Raw genomic sequence first — 22,686 nt, 5'->3', positions numbered from 1 at the left:
TTGGGAGAGGTATCAGACAATGGTGAAGGAGTGCCTGAACAATGATATGACTGACAACATGATCCAACAAACTTTCTACCATGGTATTAATACTACGAACCAACGTGTGGTCAATCAATTAGCCGGTGGCAACTTTATGACAACACCTTATGCAGAGAGATGTGAGATTCTTGATGAGATGGCGGAAATATAGTCGGCTTGGAAATCCCGGGCTAATATTCCACAAGGAGATCCCAATATGATTCACCTCCACAAAGAGTTTCAAGACCATGGGAAATCCATTGCCAAGTTGACAACAACAATGACTCAACTAGCAAAAGCCCAACTTAATCAAGTGCAAGCTCCTAAGGAAGTTTATGCTATAGAGGGAGTAAATGTGTTGGTGAATAAGAAGAGGACTAAGGTTCCACAAATGCAAACCTGAGTGGAGAATTATGTGCAAGATGATGGTGGTTTTGATCAAGATAATTCCTATCATAAGCAAGAAGAGGAGGTTTAATACGAGAACAATTTTCAAGGGCAAAGGAACAACTTCCAAGGCTCCAATCAACAACAATGGTGACCTCAAAATAACCAAGGCATTTGGAGTTCTAACAATCAAGGAAATTAGAGTGGAAACAACCAAGGAAATTGGGGAGGTAACAATCAAGGTGGTTGGGAAAACAATCAAGGCAACCGGGGTTGGATTTTCAAAGGCCCCCAATGTATGAACAACCAAGCAACCCACCTTCTTATCCTTCCCATGGTTCAAGCTCTTCAAACAATGAGATGGGCCATATTGAGTGTATGTTTAAGAATATGATGGAAAAGAATGCCGATTCGGATGCCCAACTTGCCTCACACAACACATCAATCCGTAATCTTGAAGTTCAAATGGGAAAAATCTCTCAAGCTCTAAATTCCAGTCCTAAGGGTGCACTATCAAGTGACACGGTAGTGAATCAAAGGGTGGTAACAACACGGGGCATGCTATGGCGGTTATCACAAAAAGTGGAAGAGCCAGGAATGCTCCCATCTCAAGTGAAAGGCGACTTGTGGATGATGACCAAGTGGTACAAGAAGAGGAAATACCAAACAATGTTGTTCAAGCAAATGATGAGGTTCAGATTGACATTGATGATAGTGTTGAAGAGACTTAAGAAGAGGTGAACCCGTCTAGGGAGCACATCATTGACATACCGGAGCCGGTGGTGCAAAAGACTAAGGCACTATTGCCTAAGCCTCCACCTCCCTATCCTCAAAGACTTGCCAAGAAAAATGGTGAGAATCAATTCAAGAAGTTCATTCAAATGTTGAAGAGTCTCTCCATTAATGTGCTATTGGTAGAAGCTTTAGAAAAAATGCCCGGTTATGCAAAGTTTATGAAAGATCTTGTAACCAAGAAGTGGTCGATGAATTTTGAAACTACCAAGGTCACTCATCAAGTGAGTGCATGTTCATTCCATGGCTCCTAAGTTGGAGGATCCCGGTGCTTTCACGATTCCTTGTACAATTGGGAGTGCCGAGTTTGCTAAAGCGCTTTGTGATCTTGGGGCGAGTATCAACTTAATGCCCTATTTGATTTTCAAAACTTTGGGAATTGGGCAATCAAGACCCACATCTATGAGGTTGCAAATGGCCGATCGTACCATGAAGAGGCCGTTGGAAGTGATTGAGGATGTTTTGGTCCAAGTTTATAAGTTCATTCTTTCAGCAAACTTTATTATTATAGATTGTGAAGTTTATTATGAAGTGCCTATCATTCTTGGGAGACCCTTCCTTGCTACGGGTAAGGCTCTTTGTGATGTGGAAGCCGGAGAACTTACTTTCTGGGTTGGTAATAAACAAATGGTGTTCTATCTGTGTAAGTCTATACGGCAACTAAATAGCAATGAGGTGTGTTCTTTTGTGTATTTGGTGACCGATGTTATTGTTGATGATAAAAGTTCTACAATCACTGTTAGTGATATGTTGGAAGCCGTGCTGCTCAATTTTTATGATGACGAGATGGATGGTTTCATGGAATGTGTGAATTATTTGTAAGGAATGGGGTCGTACAGCTATGCACCCCAAAAATTATCTTTGGATCTTGAGAATAGGAAGACTCCTCCTACAAAGCCTTCTATTGAAGAGCCATCTACTTTGGAGTTGAATCCATTGCCTCCACATCTTCGGTATGAATTTCCTAGCCCCTGTTTTACTTTAGGTTATTCTTTCCTCTTGTTTGACTAACGTGTTGGTTGATTACATATTGGCGGTGTTGCAAAAGAAGAAGAAGGCTATTGGTTGGACTTTGGCGGATATTCCAAGTATAAGCCCGCATTTTGCATGCATAAGATCAAGTTGGAGGATAGTGCTAAATAGTCCATTGAAAATCAAATAAGACTCAATGAGGCTATGCAAGAAGTGGTCAAGAAAAAAATTATCAAGTGGTTGGATGCCAGGGTTGTCTGCCCCATCTCCGATAGTTCATGGACCTCTCTGGTTCAATGTATCCCAAAGAAGGGGGCATGACGGTTGTAACCATTGATAAGAATGAGTTGATTCCTACAAGAACGGTGACCGGTTGGAGGGTTTGTATGGATTATCGTAAGCTCAACAAAGTCACAAGGAAGGATCACTTTCCACATCCTTTCTTAGACCAAATGCTCGATAGATTGGCCGGCCGTGCTTTCTATTATTTTCTTGATGGGTACTCTGGCTACAACGAAATTCTTATGGCTCCGGAAGATCAAGAGAAAACAACATTTACATATCCTTATGGTACTTTTTCTTTCAAGAGGATACTTTTTGGTTTGTGCAATGCATCGACGACTTTTCAACGGTGTATGATTGCTATTTTCACGTACATGGTGGGGAACTACCTTGAAGTTTTCATGGATGATTTCTCGGTGGTCGGGGATTCTTTTGACGATTGTCTTACAAATTTGGACAAAGTGTTGGCTAGATGTGAAGAGACCAATTTGGTGCTCAATTGGGAGAAATGTCATTTCATGGTTGAAGAAGGAATTGTCCTTGACCATAAAATCTCAAGGAATGGAATTGAAGTTGACAAAGCAAATATTGAGGTGATTTCTAAGCTTCCACCCCAACTTTGGTGAAGGGTGTGCGGAGTTTCCTAGGTCATGTGGGTTTCTACCGGCACTTTATCAAAGAATTTTCTAAAGTGGTGAACCCATTGTGTACGCTCCTTGAGAAGGATGCCAAGTTCCATTTCAATGATGATTGTAGGAGAGATTTTGAACAATTGAAGCTCAAGTTGACAACCACTCCTATCATTACCGCTCCAAATTTGAGCGTGCCTTTTGAACTCATGTATGATGCAAGTGGCGTAGTGGTTGGGGCTGTCTTGGGGAAATGTATTAACAAAGTTTTTCACCCGGTTTACTATGCTAGTAAGACCATGAATAGTGCCCAAGTCAATTATATTGTTACAGAGAAAGAACTCCTTGATATTGTGTTTGTCGTTGAGAAATCCCGCCCGTACTTGATGGGTGCCAAAGTTATTGTCCACAAGGATCATGTAGCGCTTCGCTATTTTATGAGCAAAAAGAATTCTAAAGCTCGGTTGATGAGATGGGTACTCTTGTTTCAAGAATTGGATATTGATATTCAAGATAGGAAAGGTAGTGAAAAGCAAGTGGCGGACCACTTGTCTCGTTTGGAGGAGGAGGGGAAGCCACACGATGGCCTCGAAATCAATAACTCTTTCCCCGATGAGCAACTTTTGGCAATTTCAATAAAAGAGGTGTCGTGGTTTGCGGATTTGGCAAATTTTCTTATGAGTGGAATCATTCCGGATGAGTTCTATTCAAACCAAAGGAAGAATCTCAAAAGAGATTGTCAAGATTATTATTGGGATGAACCATACCTTTTTTGAATTTGTACGGATGGGGTGATTAGAAGGTGTGTATCGGAAGATGAGCAAGGCGGGGTAATTAGAAGGTGTGTATCGAAAGAAGAGCAAGGTGTTATTCTTGGCACTTGTCATTCTTCTCCATTTGGTGGTCATCATGGTGGAGAAAGAACGGTGTCCAAAGTTCTTAGTTGTTATTTCTATTGGCCTACTCTTTACAAGGATGCAAGTGACTTAGTGAAAAGATGTGATGAATGTCAACGACCGGTGGAATTTCAAAGAAAAATGAGATGCCTCTCACAACCATCTTGGAGATTGATATTTTTGATGTTTGGGGAATTGACTTCATGGGCCCTTTTGTGAGTTCTTGTGGAAACACTTACATCTTGGTCGGGGTGGATTATGTGTCCAAATGGTTGAGGTCACCGCCTTACCCAAAAAAGAGGCGAGAAGTGTAGTGGATTTCTTGAAGATGAATATTTTTACAAGATTTGGTACTCCACATGCCATCATAAGTGATGGGGGGTCGCACTTTTGCAACAAGGCTTTTGAAACTTTACTTAGCAAGTATGGTGTTACTCACTAGGTCATGACTTTCTATCATCCACAAGCTAGTGGTCAAGTGGAAGTCTCCAACTGGGAGATAAAGAGTATCTTGTCTAAAACGGTGAATGAAAATCGGATAGATTGGTCCAAGAAGCTTGATGATCTGTTATGGGCTTATAGGACGGCTTACAAAATACCTATCGGAATGTCTCCATATCGCTTAGTGTTTGGGAAAGCTTGTCATCTTCCGGTGGAACTAGAGCACAAGACAATGTGGGCTTTATAGAAATTGAATCTTGATTGGGATGTAGCCGCTAACTTGCGGGTTGCACACTTAAATGAGTTGGATGAGTTCCGGTACCATGCATGTGAAAGTTCGTCCTTGTACAAAGAAAAGATGAAATATCTTCATGACAAATACATCTGGAATAAAGAGTTCAAGGCCGGTGATCTTGTATTGTTGTTTAACTTAAGGTTGAGCATGTTTCCCGGGAAGCTCAAGTCCAAGTGGAGTGGTCTGTTTGAAATCGTTGGTTTAACACCCTTAGGTGCATTGGATTTAAAGAACAAGAACAATGAAATATTCTGAGTTAATGGTCACCGGGTGAAGCATTACTTGGGTAAAGTTGGAGAGAGCCACGTGGTGGCAGTCATTTACTTTACTTGAGGATGCTTAGACATTGCGTCATGCCGCAATATTAAATCAGGCGCTTCTTGGGAGGCAACCCAAGTTCTTTTCCTTTTTCTTTTGTAGTTAGGTATTATTTGTTTTTTTAACTTGATTTGAAGTGTGCTACAGGGTTGAGTATTACATGAAAGAAAGGTGAACAAAATGGCTAAGTGTAGAAAACAATGCAGACCACATATTTTAATTGTGCGGCTGCAAAAATAGTTGTGCCACATTAGAAGGGCTTGTGCGGCCGCAAATTTTACTTGCGGACCGCACTTCTGGAAGCTCAACAAGATGTCAAATTGCCAACTCTCTAAAGTTTTTCCCTATCAGTGCGGGGCTAATCTGCGATTGCGAGAGGAATTGTTCGGCCGCAATCAAAATGTGAGGACCGCACTCAAAATGTGTGGACCGCACATGAGGAACATACAATTAGTGCCTAGGTGAAGGAGTGTGGACCGCACTTGGAATTTTGCGGCCGCACTCGGCCTCTTACCCTCTCAATAACTCTGAGTATAAATAGGAGTTTTGTATTCATTTTACACTTTTTACCCTCCTTAGAATCACTGTTACTCTAGAAGCTTAACTGAGGACTCTTTACTATCAAACACACACACACACACCTATATGTGCTCACACGATCTAGTACACTCATTTCATCTAGTATGCTTCACTTCATCTAGTATGCTTCACTTCATGTTAATCTTTTGTGTTATTTTAATTTTTGAATTTTTAGCTTTTTTTAGGCCATCTATTATTATAGTTCATCCATGTGTTCATGTGGGCTAGATCTGTACTGGGTAGTTGTTAATACATGCTAAAATAGGTTGGATTAATTAAATTTTATGTGCATACCATGTTTCCATATAGATTTGAACAAGTAATTGCAAAATCTAAGTAAAAACATAGATTGCTCGTTAATTTTTTAAAATCTGCAGCCGCACTTATAATTGTACGGTATGCAGTTGGCTATTGTTGGTGACTGGTGAAGGCAATTGCTTATGTGGCTGCACTTTCATTGTGCAGACCGCATAATTCCCGGTGAGGCCGAATCTTGGGTCCACACTGCTATCAGAGACTTGTCTCTTGAAATGACAAAAGTGTAGACCGCACTATTAATTTCGCGGATAGCAGATGAATTTTGCTGCTGTACTTTTGCCATTGCACTGTCTTCAGAGAAGAGGTCTCTGAGCCACTAATCCTTTTTGGTAGAAATGGCCGTACATGAAAATGTGCGGTCCGCACTCCCAGTCTGCGGCCACACATAACAAAAGTGCGGACCACAGTTCCCATTTTCTACAGCATGTTCAATCTATTGTAACCCCATTGTGTCTTACTTGTTCTTTGCTTACTTGAGTCTTGACTGTGTTGAATGATGACCTGAAAATAACAATCATCTTTGTTTTGATACAGATAATGGTTCGATCACGAGGCCGCGGCGAAACTGCCAAGGGTAGATGAGAGTCTTCTAGAGGTCGAGGTAGAGGTGCCTTGGCCCTCAGTGTGCCAAAGACTATTCGTAAGAAGGCTACAATAGGCAGAAGGAGGGGTGAAGACCTATCTGAGTCTAGTTCTTATGCACAGTCTAGGGAGGCCTCCTAGGGAAAGTGTGTATCTATTCCGGAGGAGCAGACAACTGAGCAATCTAGTTAATAGGGGCGATCTGATCCTCTAGATGTGCCTTCATCATCTCACAGCACTTTCGAGAGTTCGGAAAGTGATAGGCAGCCTTCTGAGCCAACTGCTCCAGTGTCTGGGGCATAGGATATTCCAAATGATGGGAGAGGGGGAGAAGGTACATTTACCAGGGTCGATCGGACAAATAAGAAGGAAGCATGGGAAGATCGATTTGTGAGCTAGCTTACTTTTACTGATTTCCGGATGTGGTGGCCGTTGAGGTCTTTGACACATGAGCGGCCATTTTTTGAAGGATCACTATAGATACAATCCCACAGTTCTGGAGCAGTTCATGAAGAGAAAGGGGTCGATGCTATTTACTGATAAGGTAGTGGATGTCAACGAGCACCTTCTCCGTGAGTTTTATGCCAACATTTCACACATTCGCAAAGGGACAAATGTGACCAAGGTACACAACCTCAAGGTGAAGTTTGATCAGCACACGCTGAATGCGTACTTGGGATTTGAGGACTTGGAGCCGAAGGAGTACTTAGGGAAGTTGGCCTTGAAAGAAGAGGCCCGGCTATGGCTTGCTGAGATCTTGGCACCGGGACCACCTCCACCCCGAATTATTGTTGGAAAACCTATTCTCCGGAGTATATTGATCTTTGAGGCAAAAGGTTGGTAAACCTTTATGTGTAGCAGGCTTGGGCGAGTCTCAACAACTTGATGCAGGCAGCTACTTTAAAGCCGTCTGAGATTTCCAGTACTATTGCAGGGCAGTCATCCACATAGGCACCGCTGGATTCCACTGAGCTTGATGAGAAGCTACACAAGATTATGGAAAACCAAAAGGTGATTATGGAAACTTTTTTTTATCATGGTTAAGTTATTGAGTGCTTGACTAAGCAGGTTAAGGAGATGAGGAAGTATCAAGCCAACAAGAAGTCAATGAATGAGCTATGAGCTGAGGTGACCCTTCTAGCTACAGCCGGGGAGATAATTCTATCTTTAATCTTCATATTTATCAATCGGTATTAAGTGAAATTACGTGTCCTTAAATCCACATTATAAGTTTAATTGTTATCCAATTTTGAGGGTAAACAGTTTGGCGCCCACAGTGGGGCTAAGGATAATAGTCATTGCTTAATATTAATTGCGATAACACTACTTTATGCTTGTTCTTGTAAGTGTTTTTGTTTTCAGGAAAAAGCATGTCAAACTCACAAACAACACCCACACATGGTAACAACGGTTTTAGATTTCACGGAAAAAACGACAATATAGTTGCCCCAGAAATCGAGGTGCCTCAGGCTGATCTCGAGGGAGTACCAATTGCAAACCTCATCGATGTCAGTTCACATATCGCCCTAAATACAGATTTGGGTGCTAATCCCGAAGGTAGCGTACGCAGGGAAGGTCGATCTGGTGGTCGAAGTACGTAGGGCAGAGGAGATGGTGGATTTAGCCTCTAATTGATATTTGAAATATTACAGGCTCAACAAGCCGTTGTAGCACAATTACAAAATCAACATCGAGCGCCGAGTGGGGTAGAACCTGAAGTCGTCCACCGGACCGACCCAGTGTCGAAAAGGTCAAATGCCAATGAATCGGGGACTGACCCCGTCATTATAAAAATGTTCAAGGAGCTCACTAAACGAATTGAAATGGGAGAAAAGAAAATCGAGGCAAATAATAAGAAAGTAGAGACCTATAACTCCCGGGTTGATCAAATACCGGGGCATCGCCAATTTTAAAAGGTATGGACTCGAAGAAGTTCGTGCAAAAGCCGTTCCCCCCGAGTGTGGCTCTGAATCTGATTTCGAAGAAATTCCGCATGCCGAAAATCCCCTAGTACAATGGGACCACCGATCCAAATGAGCATGTCACCTCCTATACATGTGCGATAAAAGAAAATGATTTAGAAGATGATGAGATCGAATCGGTTCTACTAAAGAAGTTTGGAGAAACTCTATCGAAGGGGGTAATGATATGGTATCACAATCTGCCACCTAATTCCATCGATTCCTTCGCCATGCTTGCAGGCTCTTTCGTAAAGGCACATACCGGAGCAATAAAGGTTGTGACTAGGAAGTCAAACCTCTTCAAGGTAAAATAGAAAGATAACGAAATATTAAGGGAGTTCGTATCTCGGTTTCAGATGGAACGTATGGAACTACCACCAGTCACAGACGATTGGGTTGTTCAAGCTTTTACTCAAGGTTTGAACGATTGAAGTTCAGTGGCCTCACGACAGCTAAAGCAGAACTTAATTGAATACCCGGCGGTAACCTGGGCCAATGTACATAATCGATACCAGTCGAAGATCAAGGTCCAGGATGATCAATTAGGGACTCCTTCCGGTTCCGCTTATCCGATCAGGCCCGTTGGAAGAACTCAGAGAGATATCGACAGAGAACCTCGATCGAACAAAGACCGATATCAGCCACACAATGCAGATCATAGAAACAGCGGCCAGGGACGCAATCCCATCCGAAATGATCGAAGGAAAGATCAAGGACAGAGCTCTCGAGGGCTCATAAGCAAAAACTATTTTGATAAACTTGCTGATCCCACAGAGGCACCACGATTATCAGAATACAACTTCAGCATCGACGCGTCAGGTATATGTAAAATATGTAAATACCATGGTACCCATGGTCATAGAACCAAAGACTACAGACAACTAAGGGAGAGGTGGCCCGTCTATTCAACGAGGGTCACCTTTGAGAGTTCTTAAGAGACCGAGCTAAAAATCATTTTAGAGACAGGGATGCAGACAGAAAAATTGAGCAGGAATAACCACAACACGTGATTCACATGATCGTTGGTGGGATTGACATTCCACAAGGGCCTGTTTTCAAACGCACTAAGGTATTGATCACCAGGGAAAAACGAACTCGAGACTATACACCAGAAGGCACTTTATCATTCAACGATGAGGAAGCAGAAGGAATCTCACAACCCTACAATGATGCATTGGTAATCTCTATCCTTGTGAATAAAATTCAGGTTAAATATGTTTTAATTGATCCAGGAAGCTCGACCAATATTATTCGATCAAGGATTGTGGAGCAGCTCGGCTTACAAGACCAGATCATGTCCGCAGCTCGAGTTCTCAATGGTTTCAACATGGCAAGTGAAATAACTAAAGGAGAAATCATTTTACTAGTAAATATAGCTGGGACTATTCAAGAAACCAAGTTCCACATGATCGAAGGCGACATGAGATACAACACCCTGTTCGGAAGACCCTGGATTCACAATATGAGGGCAGTTCCTTCAACACTTCACCAAATGCTAAAGTTCCCAACACCGGATGGAGTAAAAATGGTATACGGGAACAACACGCTGCAAAGAGATGTTCACGGTCGACGAAGTGATACCGGTATCGGCACTTTCGTCAACAAAAAAATTGAAATCCAAAGGAAAACAGGAAGCTAAATAGCAACCACAACTACCAGCCTCGACTGAATCGGAGGAGCAGGGAACAGACGAGGACAATGACTACTGGATCCCTCGATCCTTCATAATCCCCGAGGATTCCGACGCCACCAAATCGTCGGTCGAGGAGCTGGAGCAGGTCGTACTGATCGGTTATCTACCCGATCGAAAGGTATACCTGGGAACAGGGTTAACCCCCGAGCTCAGCGAAAAACTCGTTAAATTTCTTATCAATAATATGGATTGTTTTGCTTGGTCCCATTTAGATATGACAGGGATCCCGCCGGAAATTGCTACACATCGACTGAGATTGGACCCGAAGTTTTGCCCAGTAAAACAAAAGAAAGACCCTAGTCTGAGGTAAAACACACATTCATCAAGGACGAGGTAACCAAACTTCTCAAGATAGGATCTATTCGGGAGGTAAAATATCCCGAATGGTTAGCAAACGTAGTTGTAGTCCCTAAAAAGGGAAATAAAGTTAGGATGTGTGTAGATTATAAAATTTGAACAAAGCATGTCCTAAAGACTCTTTTCCTCTACCGAATATCGATCGTATGATCGATGCCATGACCGGCCACGAGATCCTTAGTTTTCTCGATGCTTACCCCGGGTACAATCAAATACAAATGAACCCGGAGGATCAGGAAAAGACTTCGTTCATCACTAAGTACGGCACCTATTGTTATAATGTAATGTTGTTTGGACTAAAAAAATACTGGTGCCACTTATCAACGCCTAGTAAATCGAATGTTCGAAGAACAAATAGGTAAGTCAATGAAAGTTTATATTGACGATATGCTAGTTAAGTCCCTGCGAGCAGAGGATCATTTGACACATTTGCAGGAGACCTTCGATATACTAAGGAAATACAACATGAAACTCAACCTGGAGAAGTGTGCATTCAGGGTCGGCTCGGGCAAGTTTCTCGGCTTTATGGCATCAAATCGGGGTATCAAAATCAACTCTGATAAGATCAAGGTGATCGAAGACATCACAGTTGTGGATAATGTTAATGCCGTACAAAGATTAACAGAGCGCATAGCCGCCCTAGGCCGATTCATCTCAAAGTCTTCAGATAGAAGTCACAAGTTATTTTCGCTGTTCAAAAAGAAGAACAATTTTGCATGGACCCCGGAATGCCAACAAGCATTGGAAAAGTTAAAGCGGTACCTCTCGAGCCCGCCGCTCCTTCATACTCCAAAAGTAGATGAGCAACTCTACTTGTACTTAGCAGTCTCAAAAATCGCGGTAAGTGGAGTCCTAGTTCTAGAAGAGCAAGGTATGCAATTTCCTGTTTACTATGTTAGTCGAACTCTAGGCGAGGCTAAGACCCGGTACCCACATTTAGAAATGTTGGCGCTTGCCCTAATAAGCACCTATAGGAAATTAAAATCATATTTTTAGTGTCACCCAATTTGTGTAGTGACCACTTATCCTCTTCACAATATTTTGCATAAGCCCGAACTCTCGGGCCGATTGGCCAAATGGGCCGTCGAAATCAGCGGGTACGATATCGAGTATCAATCCCGAACGGCCATCAAGTCTCAAATCTTAGCAGACTTCGTGGCCGACTTTATGCCAGCCCTCGTACCTGAGGTCAAAAAAGAACTATTATTAAAATCGGGTACAACATCGGGGGTGTGGACCCTATTCACAGACGACGCTTCAAATGTGAAGGGTTCCGGGCTAGGCATCATTTTGAAGCCGCCTACGGGTAATACAATTAGACAGTCTATCAAAACTTCCAAGTGAACTAACAATGAGGCCAAGTATGAGGCCATGATTGCAGGTCTCGAGCTAGCTAAGAGCTTGGGAGCAGAGGTCATCGAAGCCAAATATCACTCCTTACTTGTGGTAAACCTAAGTCAACGGAACCTTCGAGGTTCGGGATGATCGAATGCAGAGATACCTGGATAAATTACAAGTGACATTATATCGGTTTGAAGAATGGACCCTACGGCATGTACCTTGAGAGCAAAACAACGAAGCCGATGCCCTCACAAATTTGGGCTCATCAGTTGAAGACGACGAAATTAGAGCGGGGACTATCGTACAACTTTCGAGGCCAGTGATCGAAGAAGGCCACGCCAAAATAAACTCCACAAGTCTGACCTGGGATTGGAGGAATAAATATATCGAGTACCTAAAGAACGGAAAGCTTCCGTCGGATCCTAAGGAATAAAGGACTCTACGTACGAAGGCCGCACGATTCACATTGACCGAAGATGGAACACTATATAGAATGATGTTCGATGGACCATTGGCGATATGTTTGGGTCCCGGAGACACCGACTACGTCCTACGAGAAATTCACGAGGGAACTTGCTGAAATCATTCCGGTGCCGAATCATTGGTTCACAAAGTCATCAGAGCAGGATATTACTGGGCCAATATGGAAAAAGATACGAAGGAATTCATTTGAAAGTGCGACAAGTGTCAAAGATATGCGCCAATGATCCACCAACCCGGGGAGCAACTACATTCGGTCCTGTCCCCATGGCCGTTCATGAAATGGGGAATGAATATCGTCGGCCCTCTACCATCGGCCCCATGTAAAGCTAAATTCATTTTATTTATGGCTGACTATTTCTCTAAATGGGTTGAAGCACAGGCCTTCGAAAAAGTTAGGGAAAAATAAGTTATCGACTTCATCTGTGACCACATTATATGTCGATTCGGAATGCCTGCCGAGATCGTATGCGACAATGGAAAGCAATTCATCGGCAGCAAAGTAACAAAGTTTCTTGAAGACCACAAAATCAAAAGGATCTTGTCAATGCCATATCACCCCAGCGGGAATGGACAAGCAGAGTCAACGAACAAAACCATCATTCAAAATCTAAAGAAAAGGTTGAACGACGCAAAGGGAAAATGGAGAGAAATGTTGCCTGAGGTCCTTTGGGCGTATCGAACAATGTCAAAATCCAGTACGGGGTCAACACCGCTCTCTTTAGTATATGGTGCCGAAGCTCTAATCCCGATCAAAGTTGGGGAACCTAGCGTCAGGTTTCGATATGCGACGGAAGAGTCGAATCACGAGGCTATGAATACAAGTCTTGAATTGCTAGACGAAAAATGGGAAAGCGCCCTTGTTCGAATGGCCGCACAGAAGCAACGGATCGAAAGGTACTACAACCGAAGAGCCAATTTTCGACATTTTAGAACAGGGGACTTAGTATTGAGAAAAGTCACCATCAATACTCGAGACCCAAATGAAGGAAAACTCGGCTCAAATTGGGAGGGACCGTATCAGATCCTCGATATCGTCGGAAAAGGATCTTACAAACTCGGCACGATGAATGGTGAAGAATTGTCAAATAATTGGAACGTGTCACTCCTCAAACGATATTACTACTAAGGTACAACCTTCTCCATTTTCATTTATATTTTATACTAACTGTTTGCAGGTGTTTAATCGAAGACATCAAAGGATCCTTCAAACGCAGTCCTTAGGTCTGAAAGCACGCGTTGCACTCTTTTTCCCTTAGACCGGTTTTTATCCCAAATGGGTTTTTCCGGTGAGGTTTTTAACGAGGCAACCATTGTTCGTGCTAACTTAGAGCAATTCAACAGTATCCGAGGCTCCTTTACAATCAACCTCGAATACTGGGGTTATCACCCTCGGATAGTTACAAGGAAAATACTTCATGTCGACAGGGTCTCGATAGGTAAATTTTTGTAGAGGACCAGACGGTTAAATGAACCGTGTCCGTGTAGATTACTCGATCCCTAATGGCAAAACATGTACGCATGTATAATTTATTAGAAGAAGTATTTTCCTTACCAGATGCCCCATGTTTTAAAGTTTATACTTTGCAATCTCATACTTATGATCTATGGTGGAAACTGGCTTAAGGGCCGATCACAACTGAAGTTCAAACAATTTATCCGATACTCGGGGACTGCCGTCCAAAAAACCGACACGATCGAATTACTAAACCTTGAGATCGTAAGACCTTAAAAAGGCAATCCTCGATTTTATAGGCCACGGATACCCTACTCGGGGACTGATACTTCGAACAAGTTCGAAGTATAATAGGGGAACAAGCCCAAAAGGCGAATCCCAAGTTGAAGGCTACGGCCAAATTAATACGGTTCGGAGATGTCCGATTTTCGTTATTAAATAGGCCTTCGAATATTTTCATAAACCGATTAAAAAAAAGGCTACCCTCGGCTAAATTTCTAAGGGTCTCGATAATATCGACCCCCGAAAACCCTAATGGATACAAAGGCATTCAAACTCTCGAACAAATTCTTTATTTTATGCTAAGGCACTGCGAAACAAAGGGTCTCGATAATATAGACCCTTGAAAATCCTAATGGGTACGGAACCGTTCATACTCTCGAGAAATTCCTTTATTTTGTGTTAAGGCACAACATAATTTATATGATTAAACGATAAATTTATCAAGCCGAAAAGGGGGAGAAAGCCATTCTTTTTGCTATGGCCGTATCAGCCTAATTTAAGAGCCTAAAAGGCCAGTTTATTTTTGAGTTCGAAGAAATCATCCTCACTCAATTAAAACCTAAGGGTCACCCTATTCCGAGTTCGAGCAAGTACTCACTCGATTATAAAAACTACACTAGTCCGATTTCGATCAAAATGCCTAAGCCTCGAACTTATGAACAAAACTTTCACAAGGCATAAAAGAAATAAAGACAAGTCGAAAAGGAAAGAGATCTTTATATATATGAATATTTACATGGTTTGATCGGGATCCTATACAAAAAAGATCAAAAGTGAAAAATCCTAAGGTTCTTAATCTCCTCCGGGGGAAGCTTCTTATACATCGAGGTCCTCCCCATTCTCGGACCCGCTCTTGCTGCCATCATCATCATCGTCATCGGAAGTGGCCAGCGCTCCGACTTCGGCTTCATGCTCTCTAGCCTTTGCTATCTTATTGGTAAGATCGAAACCCCAAGCATGAATTTCCTCGAGGGTTTCCCTCCGAGATTGGCATTTGGCGAGTATAGCAATCCAATATGCTCGAGTTTGAGCGGACTCGGATGCCTCTCTTGCCTGGACTTGAGCGGCTTCAACATCGGTCCGATAGATGGCCACGATCGCATCCGCCTCGGCCTTTGCTTTTTCGGCTTCAAATTTGGCCTTGGCAAGTTCAGAAGCCAACCGAGCCTCGAGCTCCTCTATTTTCCTTGTTTGAGTCGAGCTCTTCTCTTTCATGCCTTGAAGTTAACTTTCGACCGATGATAATTGGGCTCGAGCAGTGTCTTTTTCTGCAGCAAAGCGGTCCATACCTTCCTTCCACCCAAGGACTCTGCCTTTATTGTGTCGACCTCCTCACAGAACTGCTCGATCTTCTCAATTTTCTGCTACAGCTGTGAGATTGAAATGTTAGCCACCGTTACCGAATCGAGCCCATGAAATTTTAAAATTTTCATTACCTGCTCGATTAGATCTATCTGATCTTGGTGATCCTTGGCCAACTCGGCTCGAAGATCTTTGATCTCTTCCTCTTTCTGCCCACTAAAAAGTTTGAGGGCATTTCTCTCCTCCGAAAGCCCTCGGAAGTCAGCCTCACATCGGCTCAGCTCTGTCCGAGACTTGGAAAATGCCTCCTGATGTAGAGCTAAAGCCTATATAAAAAGAGAAAAAGTTAGGCAAAAAATGGAAGAATATGACATCAACAAAGGGAATCGAGACTTACCCGATTCAGGGCTCGTTGAGCCTCGAAGAAAAGACCTGATGCGTCACTCGGGTCAGCAACATCCTCGATACTTGTAAACAAATCACGGAAGGAGTCCTCTCCCTCATAAGCTCCGTCTACCTCGAGGGTCCCCAAAGCTCGGGTTTCCCGAATTGCCCTTTCGGAAAAAGCAGAGAGAGTGGGCGAGTCTCCGATTACTATTGCCCCAAGGGAGTCACTGGGGGCGTTCTCCTCAGTTTGAAGAGCTTCAAGGCCGGTCCCTTCAGATATACCCACCGTTTGTTCATTTCGATGGGAGACATCCTTGACCTCCAACGACTCGGGGACTTTGCCCGAGTCCTTCTCCGATATCCCCTCAGTTCGAGGCAAAGCCTCATCAACCACCATCGATCCAGCTGTCTTTGGGGCATCGATGGTTTTCTTTACTCGGGCCACCAGTATGGAGCCGTCGTCGTTTACTTCTTCTTCGTCTTCATCCCTCAGACGCCGAACAGATTCTTCGGTCAGAGGGATGGTGTTCTTCCTCGGCTTACGAGCCGTTCTTGTCTTAAGTTTTTGATCCTCAAAAGATGAGGCCCTTTTTCTCTTATTGTCCTTCGCCGGTTTCGGAATCGGGGCCGAGGTCTCTTCCTCGCCAGATGGGGGCCTCATGACCGCATCTTTGCCCAGGCCTACACGCAGGAAAATTGGTTAAGTATAAGAAAGACATTTTGATCGAATCATCAAGGACATAGGAAAGGGGCTTACCATGAGTTTCGGCCTCCCATCGGCCCTTTGATAAATCACGCCATGAGCGCTCAATGTACGAAGAGGTCGAGGCCAGGTCCCGAACCCAGCTCTTGAGGTTAGGAATTGCACAGGGCATCCAAGCAACCGCTACATCACGGAGAAGGATATCGATGAGAAGAAGCAAAGGGGCAAAACAATAAATAAGAATTAACAGTGGAATTATACTTACGCTTCATATTCCATTTCTCAGGAAATGGCATCTTCTCGGCCGAGATTAGGTCGGAAGTCCTCACTCGAATGAACCGACCTATCCAGCCTCGGTCCTTGTCCTCGTCTATGCTCGAGAACAACACTTTGGTGGCCCGACATTAGAGTTTTATCAACCCGCCTCGATAGAAGCGGGGGCTGTATAACCTGATGAGGTGCTCGAGGGTGAAAGGCATCCCCTCTACTTTGCTCACGAAGAATCAGAGCAGAATAACAATTCGCCAAAAAGAAGGGTGGATCTGGCCTTGGGTTATCTGGTACTGACGACAAAAATCGATGACGACGGAGTCGAGGGGGCCCAGTGTGAAAGGGTAAGTGTAAACACTTAAAAACCCTTCCACATGGGTGGTAATGTCTTCTTCCGAGGTCTGTATCACCACTTCTTTGCCTTTTCAGTTGCAGTCTTTCCTTACCTGCTTAAGGTACCCTTCAGTTATCGAGCATATGTACCTCGACACTGGCTCGCATCGACCGGGAATCAACGAGGCTTTATCGGTTTTGAAGTCAGAAGTAATAACACACCCCCGGGAACACACTCTTCAGGTCGTGGCTCCACCGGTGTTTTGTCGCCGGCCGCCCGCGATGAAGAAGCATTTTTCTTTTGAGGAATAGTCTTTGATGTTTTTGCCATTTTTGTATGGATTTGAAGTTAAAACTAGATGCAGATGATAATTTGGTGTTTTGAGAAGATGGTAGCAGTGAAAATCATAGACGTGCAGATGAAGAGGTTAGAAGATATAAAAAGCTTTGAAGATTAAGAATCTGAAAATAAAAATTCGAAATAGTGGAGAGAGGGGCTACTTATAAATTTCATAATGACGGTTCAATATTGGCGGTGGCCGACCATCGACTGATGTGCATTTAATGCCCAGGAAAATGTACAGACTGGACGTTTCAGTCACTTCCATGGCTTACGTCACAAGGATGACATAATGACATGTCGAGGTAGAAAATCGAAGGCTCAATTCATTTCTTGTCATTACACTCCAAAACAACGAGGGGACTATTTGTATACGGTTAAATCTGGACCCATCCGATTTTATTGTTTGACCGAGATCAGGAGTTTGCATTGAAGGACGACTCCGAAGTAGATCAGATCGAGGCATGAAGAGAAGGTATTGAGATCGGAATTCGAGGCACCTACCAAGATCGAGGCCGACAGCAATCGAGACCGAACGAGACAGGTATCGAGCAATACCGAAGATTGCGTAATAAAGGAGAAGTGAGATATCCGCGACCGATCGAAGATCATGGCAAAAATCTCGAAACGGATCGAATCAAGAACGATTATTTAGTTAATCATGGGATTTTCTTCTGTAATTAGAATTGTACCATATATAGAATTCCTCTACTATAAAAAGGGGAGTTCTAACCATTTGTAGCCACGACTGATAACAAAGCAATATAATTTTTTTCCTCACTCATGCTCTTGTTCTTCAGCTTATTGTGTTTTCAATCAGTTTGAGGATACTCTAACTCAAGGGTTGAGTTCTACTCAAATACTGGTTTGATTTACTTTATTGTAATTCTATCTTTAATATTCATATTTATCAATCGGTATTAAATGAAATCACGTGTCCTTAAATCCACATTATAAGTTTAATTGTTATCCAATTTTGAGGGTAAACAATGACAACTAATTTAAGACGGCGAAAATAGTAATAATGCTTTTAATTGTATGTGGCAGGTACTCCCGAACTGGTTAATTAGATTCACTCCATGCAAGGCTCAATAAAAGGTAGCCTGGTATTCGAACTTATTAATTAGATGTCGGGAAGCGAAATATAACAACTAACAAGTTACCTAAATATTATCAAATCAAACAAAATATTTCCTAGTTGTTCGATGGTGTTATATTAATTATAATTATTGCTTGTTAATGTCATATTAGAACAAGTTTTGGTAGAGTTGCATTGCTTGATATTATAATTAGTACCTAATATCATGTTTGGAATTTAGATAAACTTAAGTCTTTTCTTTTCGCATGATTATTATTTTGTCGGTCATTTTTGTTTTATATATGCCTTTTAGGCATCAAATAGTAGTTAGAGTATGTCACGACTCAAAATTTACTGTAGGTCGTGATGGCGCCTAACGCTGCCGTCATGCAAGCCAACAGTGATTGATCAATTTAATTACTCATTTTATTACTTTCGAAATCATGAGTTTTTAATAAGGAAGGAAATTTATACTTTTAAATCCTCCGGAACGTACGAAATATGTAGTTTATAAGAAAAATAAAAGGCGATGATAATATACAGAATCACAAGCATCAACTAGTGTATCTCAAAATCCGGTGTCACAAGTGCATGAGCATTTCCTAGGGAGTACAATAATAATACAACATCTGTCTAGGATGTAAATGAGACAGGATAAGATAAATAGTACGATGGAGACTCCGTGGACTGCGATGCATAGCCTGGAATGCAGCTCATATAAAGTCTCCTCAACAGGTGCGCATACGCGCCAAGATGATCACCAAATGAACCTGTAAGATCCTGCAGATTTAGTGCAGAAGTGCAACATGAGTACGTAAATCAACGCGTACTCAGTAAGTATCTAGCATAACCCCGGAGAAGTAGTAACGAAGGGTCGACATCGACACTTACTATAGGTCCAACAAAGCAATATAATTAAATAATAAGCAGATGTGAAGCACACAGCCATAATGGGGTAAATGTGTAAGTTACCTAATCTTCCAAATATTTCTTTTAAAGTATGAATTTCTCAATCTTCTATTCCACCTCATCAACTCAGATGTATCAAGTACCAGTAACAAATGGATAAGGAGTACCATGTAAAAATACCGGGCATTAGTAGAAGGATAATCTCGTGCATGTTGGGACTACCAGCGATATAACACACGATTATGCCGAGGTCGTATAGCCCAATCGAGAATAATGTGTACATTGCCGAGGGTCGAGCGGCATGAACCATAGATGCATCTATTTTACTGCCGAGGTGTTCGGCCCGCTTCACAAGAAAGGAAAGAAGTTATCGAATTGCAAGACACATGCTTACAATACAGTACATGAGCACAAAATAAATATAATCTTTACCGTTTCTCAAATAACTAGCCAACAACTCAATGTGATAAGGCTCGGCCTAGTATACATATATTTATTTCTAAATCAATTTCAATTATAAGTTCAAGTAATTAAGCCAGCAGAATGAGTTCAAATAGTTCAGATATTATATGATAAGGTCCTAAGTCTACCCGGACATAAACATATTGTAGTTACGTACGGACTCTCGTCACCTCGTGCGTACGTAGCACCCACAACTAGTATCACATAGTAATTACATCACCTAGGGTGTAGTTTCCCCCTCACAAGATTAGACATGAGACTTATCTCGCTCCGAATTTCCATAACCGGCTCCAACGCCTCTCTAACTCCTCAATTCAAAGCCAAACATTCCGAGACTAGCCAAACAACGTGCAAAACAATCAAAATATACTCCAATGCTTACAATTTAACAATTTATAAAAATTCTCAACTTCGCTAGAAAAGTCAATAAAGTCAACCCTCTGGCCTACATGCACTGATTCCGAAAATGTTCGAAGATAAACTTTACCCATAACACCACGAACTCAAATATGTAATTTATTCCAAGTTCCATGTCCAATTTCGTGGTCAAAATTTAAAAATACCAATTTCTAGGTTTCTTTCAAAATCTCACAAATTCTACTAATTTCCACGTTTAAATCCATATATAATCCATGTATTTCACTAAAACTATGTGGGAATTACTTACCTTGCAATGGTTGATAAACATATCTCCCTGAAGCTCTCCAAAAATCGCCCAAGCCAAGAGAGAATGAAAGAAAAATGGACCAAATCCCGTATAAAATCAAGTCTGCCCAGCGCTGCCTCGCATCTGCGATCCCATGGTGGCTTATGCGACGACCGCTTCTGTGGCATCAAGCTCGCACCTGCAAGAATCCAGCCAAGGTCGCCAATCGCATCTGTGGCCCCTCTAGTGCTTCTGCGCCCACACTTCTGCGATGCCTCATCCGCAGGTGCGGTTCCGCTTCTGCGGAAACTCGACCACATCTGCGGTCCCAGCCTTCCCCCGGCAAATCTGCTTCTGTGCTAACCTAGCCGCTTCTGTGGAGTCGCATCTGTGGCCCTTATTTCGCAGGTACGATTGCATTAGTACCTAGGCCGTTCAGCAATGCAACCAAGCTCCAAAGTGATCCGCGACTCGTTCGATACATACCCGAGGCCTCTGGGACCCCGTCCGAACTTACAAACAAGTCCCAAAAAATTAAACGAACCTGCTCGAGGCCTCAAATCACACCAAACAACATCAAAACTACGAATCAACGATCAAAATCTTTCTTTAAATTTTGAAACTTCCAAACTTCGACGAACGCGTCCGAATCATACTAAAACATTCCGGAATGATGCCAAACTTTACGCACAAGTCAGAAATCACGATACGAACCTACTCCAAGTCTCGGAACCCGAAACGGACATCGATTACGTAAAGATTCACTTCAAGCCAATCTTAGAAAATTTAAAACCTTCAAAATGCCAACTTTCCACAATAAGCACCGAAATGCTCCTGGGACACCCAATACTCAACCCGAACATACGCCCAAGTCCGAAATCATCATATGAACCTATTGGAACCCTCAAATCTCGATTCTGAGGTCGTTTACTCAAAAGTCAGACCTTAGTCAATTCTTCCAACTTAAAGCTTCCAAAATTAGAATTTTCCATCCGAATCAACTCTGAATTTCCCGAAATTTGATTCCAACCACACGTACAAGTAATAAAACATGAAGTGAAGCTACTCAAGGCCTCAAACCACCGAATGATGCGCTAGAGCTCAAAACGACTGGTCGGATCGTTACATTCTCCCCCACTTAAACATACATTCATCCTCGAACGTGCTAAGAACTGCTCCGGAGTTGCCCCGAAATCACTGTTCAACACCTTGTGCACCTACTCGTGCCACCACAACCCAATTGAGCATATTAGCTCGAGCCAGACTGAAGATTCTCCCTTTTTATTTAGTAATAAGCCTTAGAACCAAATTCCAACCTCCGAATTCCTCTACCAGACCTGATTCTAACATTCGAACACCGTTTCAATCTCCACACGCTGAACCCACACATGATCATGCACCCATGCTGACATCACACAACACACCGCATCAGTCATTTGCCCAAGGCAACCTCTCGCAAGCACAACAGCTGCAAATTCACTAACTTGACGCCCATAGTATACCTCATAACACATATAAGCCCGGTTTCAATCCTCACAATACTGCCACTACAGAAGAGATGTGTAGAAACTCATAACCACCTGCTAAATCAACAAATCATGGAGTCTCTCCTCCTGATAGGAACCACTACCTCATTCTGAACTGAATAATGATATTTTCTCTTTAATATAACTTATAAAAATCTGATTGTACTGATTTCAGGTCCAATAATCTCGTCTCACACAGTACACGCTGCTCGGGCAATAAGCCACCTCAACACCGTCAAAAATCTCATATGACGCCATCAATGCGCCAACAAGCTACAAACTCGAATGTGATACATAAGGAAAAACGAACTCTGGAAAAGAACTACCCGGCCCGCGTAACGAATAAAACGGTCGAACAGATGCTATGAACCCTTCTCAGAAAATGAGAAACAAAATACACAAGAATAGATATAGGGAACTATACTCAATATCTCACTGTTGCGGTATGCAACCCGATCCACACATGGTATCGTTACGGCATGCAACCCGATCTAAACATGATACCGTTACGGCATGCAACCCGATCCAAATAACATATCTGTGGCGGCATGCCACCCGATCCACACATAACAATAAATAAGGAAGTACCCATCAAGCCAAAATGCTTAACCTACGAAATACCCGAATATTGACCACAAGCACACCAAG

The 22,686-nt window shown here is 42.6% G+C and overlaps 2 protein-coding genes across 2 annotated transcripts; both read left to right on the top strand.

Annotated features, from left to right (window-relative positions):
• The first annotated feature begins 9,488 nt into the window (after nt 1-9,488).
• On the top strand, nt 9,489-10,112 carry LOC138897290 (uncharacterized). Its single transcript, XM_070183254.1, has one exon. The coding sequence runs from the start codon at nt 9,489-9,491 to the stop codon at nt 10,110-10,112; it is 624 nt and encodes a 207-aa protein (XP_070039355.1).
• A 2,683-nt stretch (nt 10,113-12,795) lies between these two features.
• Nucleotides 12,796-13,568, top strand: LOC138897289 (uncharacterized). Its single transcript, XM_070183253.1, has 2 exons — nt 12,796-13,241; nt 13,523-13,568. The coding sequence occupies exons 1-2, from the start codon at nt 12,796-12,798 to the stop codon at nt 13,566-13,568; spliced, it is 492 nt and encodes a 163-aa protein (XP_070039354.1).
• Nucleotides 13,569-22,686: the final 9,118 nt, after the last annotated feature.

Source organism: Nicotiana tomentosiformis, chromosome 8 (assembly GCF_000390325.3).
Source record: "Nicotiana tomentosiformis chromosome 8, ASM39032v3, whole genome shotgun sequence".
NCBI classification, from domain to species: domain Eukaryota; kingdom Viridiplantae; phylum Streptophyta; class Magnoliopsida; order Solanales; family Solanaceae; genus Nicotiana; species Nicotiana tomentosiformis.
The sequence above is the reverse complement of the archived record's forward strand: the minus strand, read 5'-3'. Positions and strand labels throughout refer to the sequence as shown.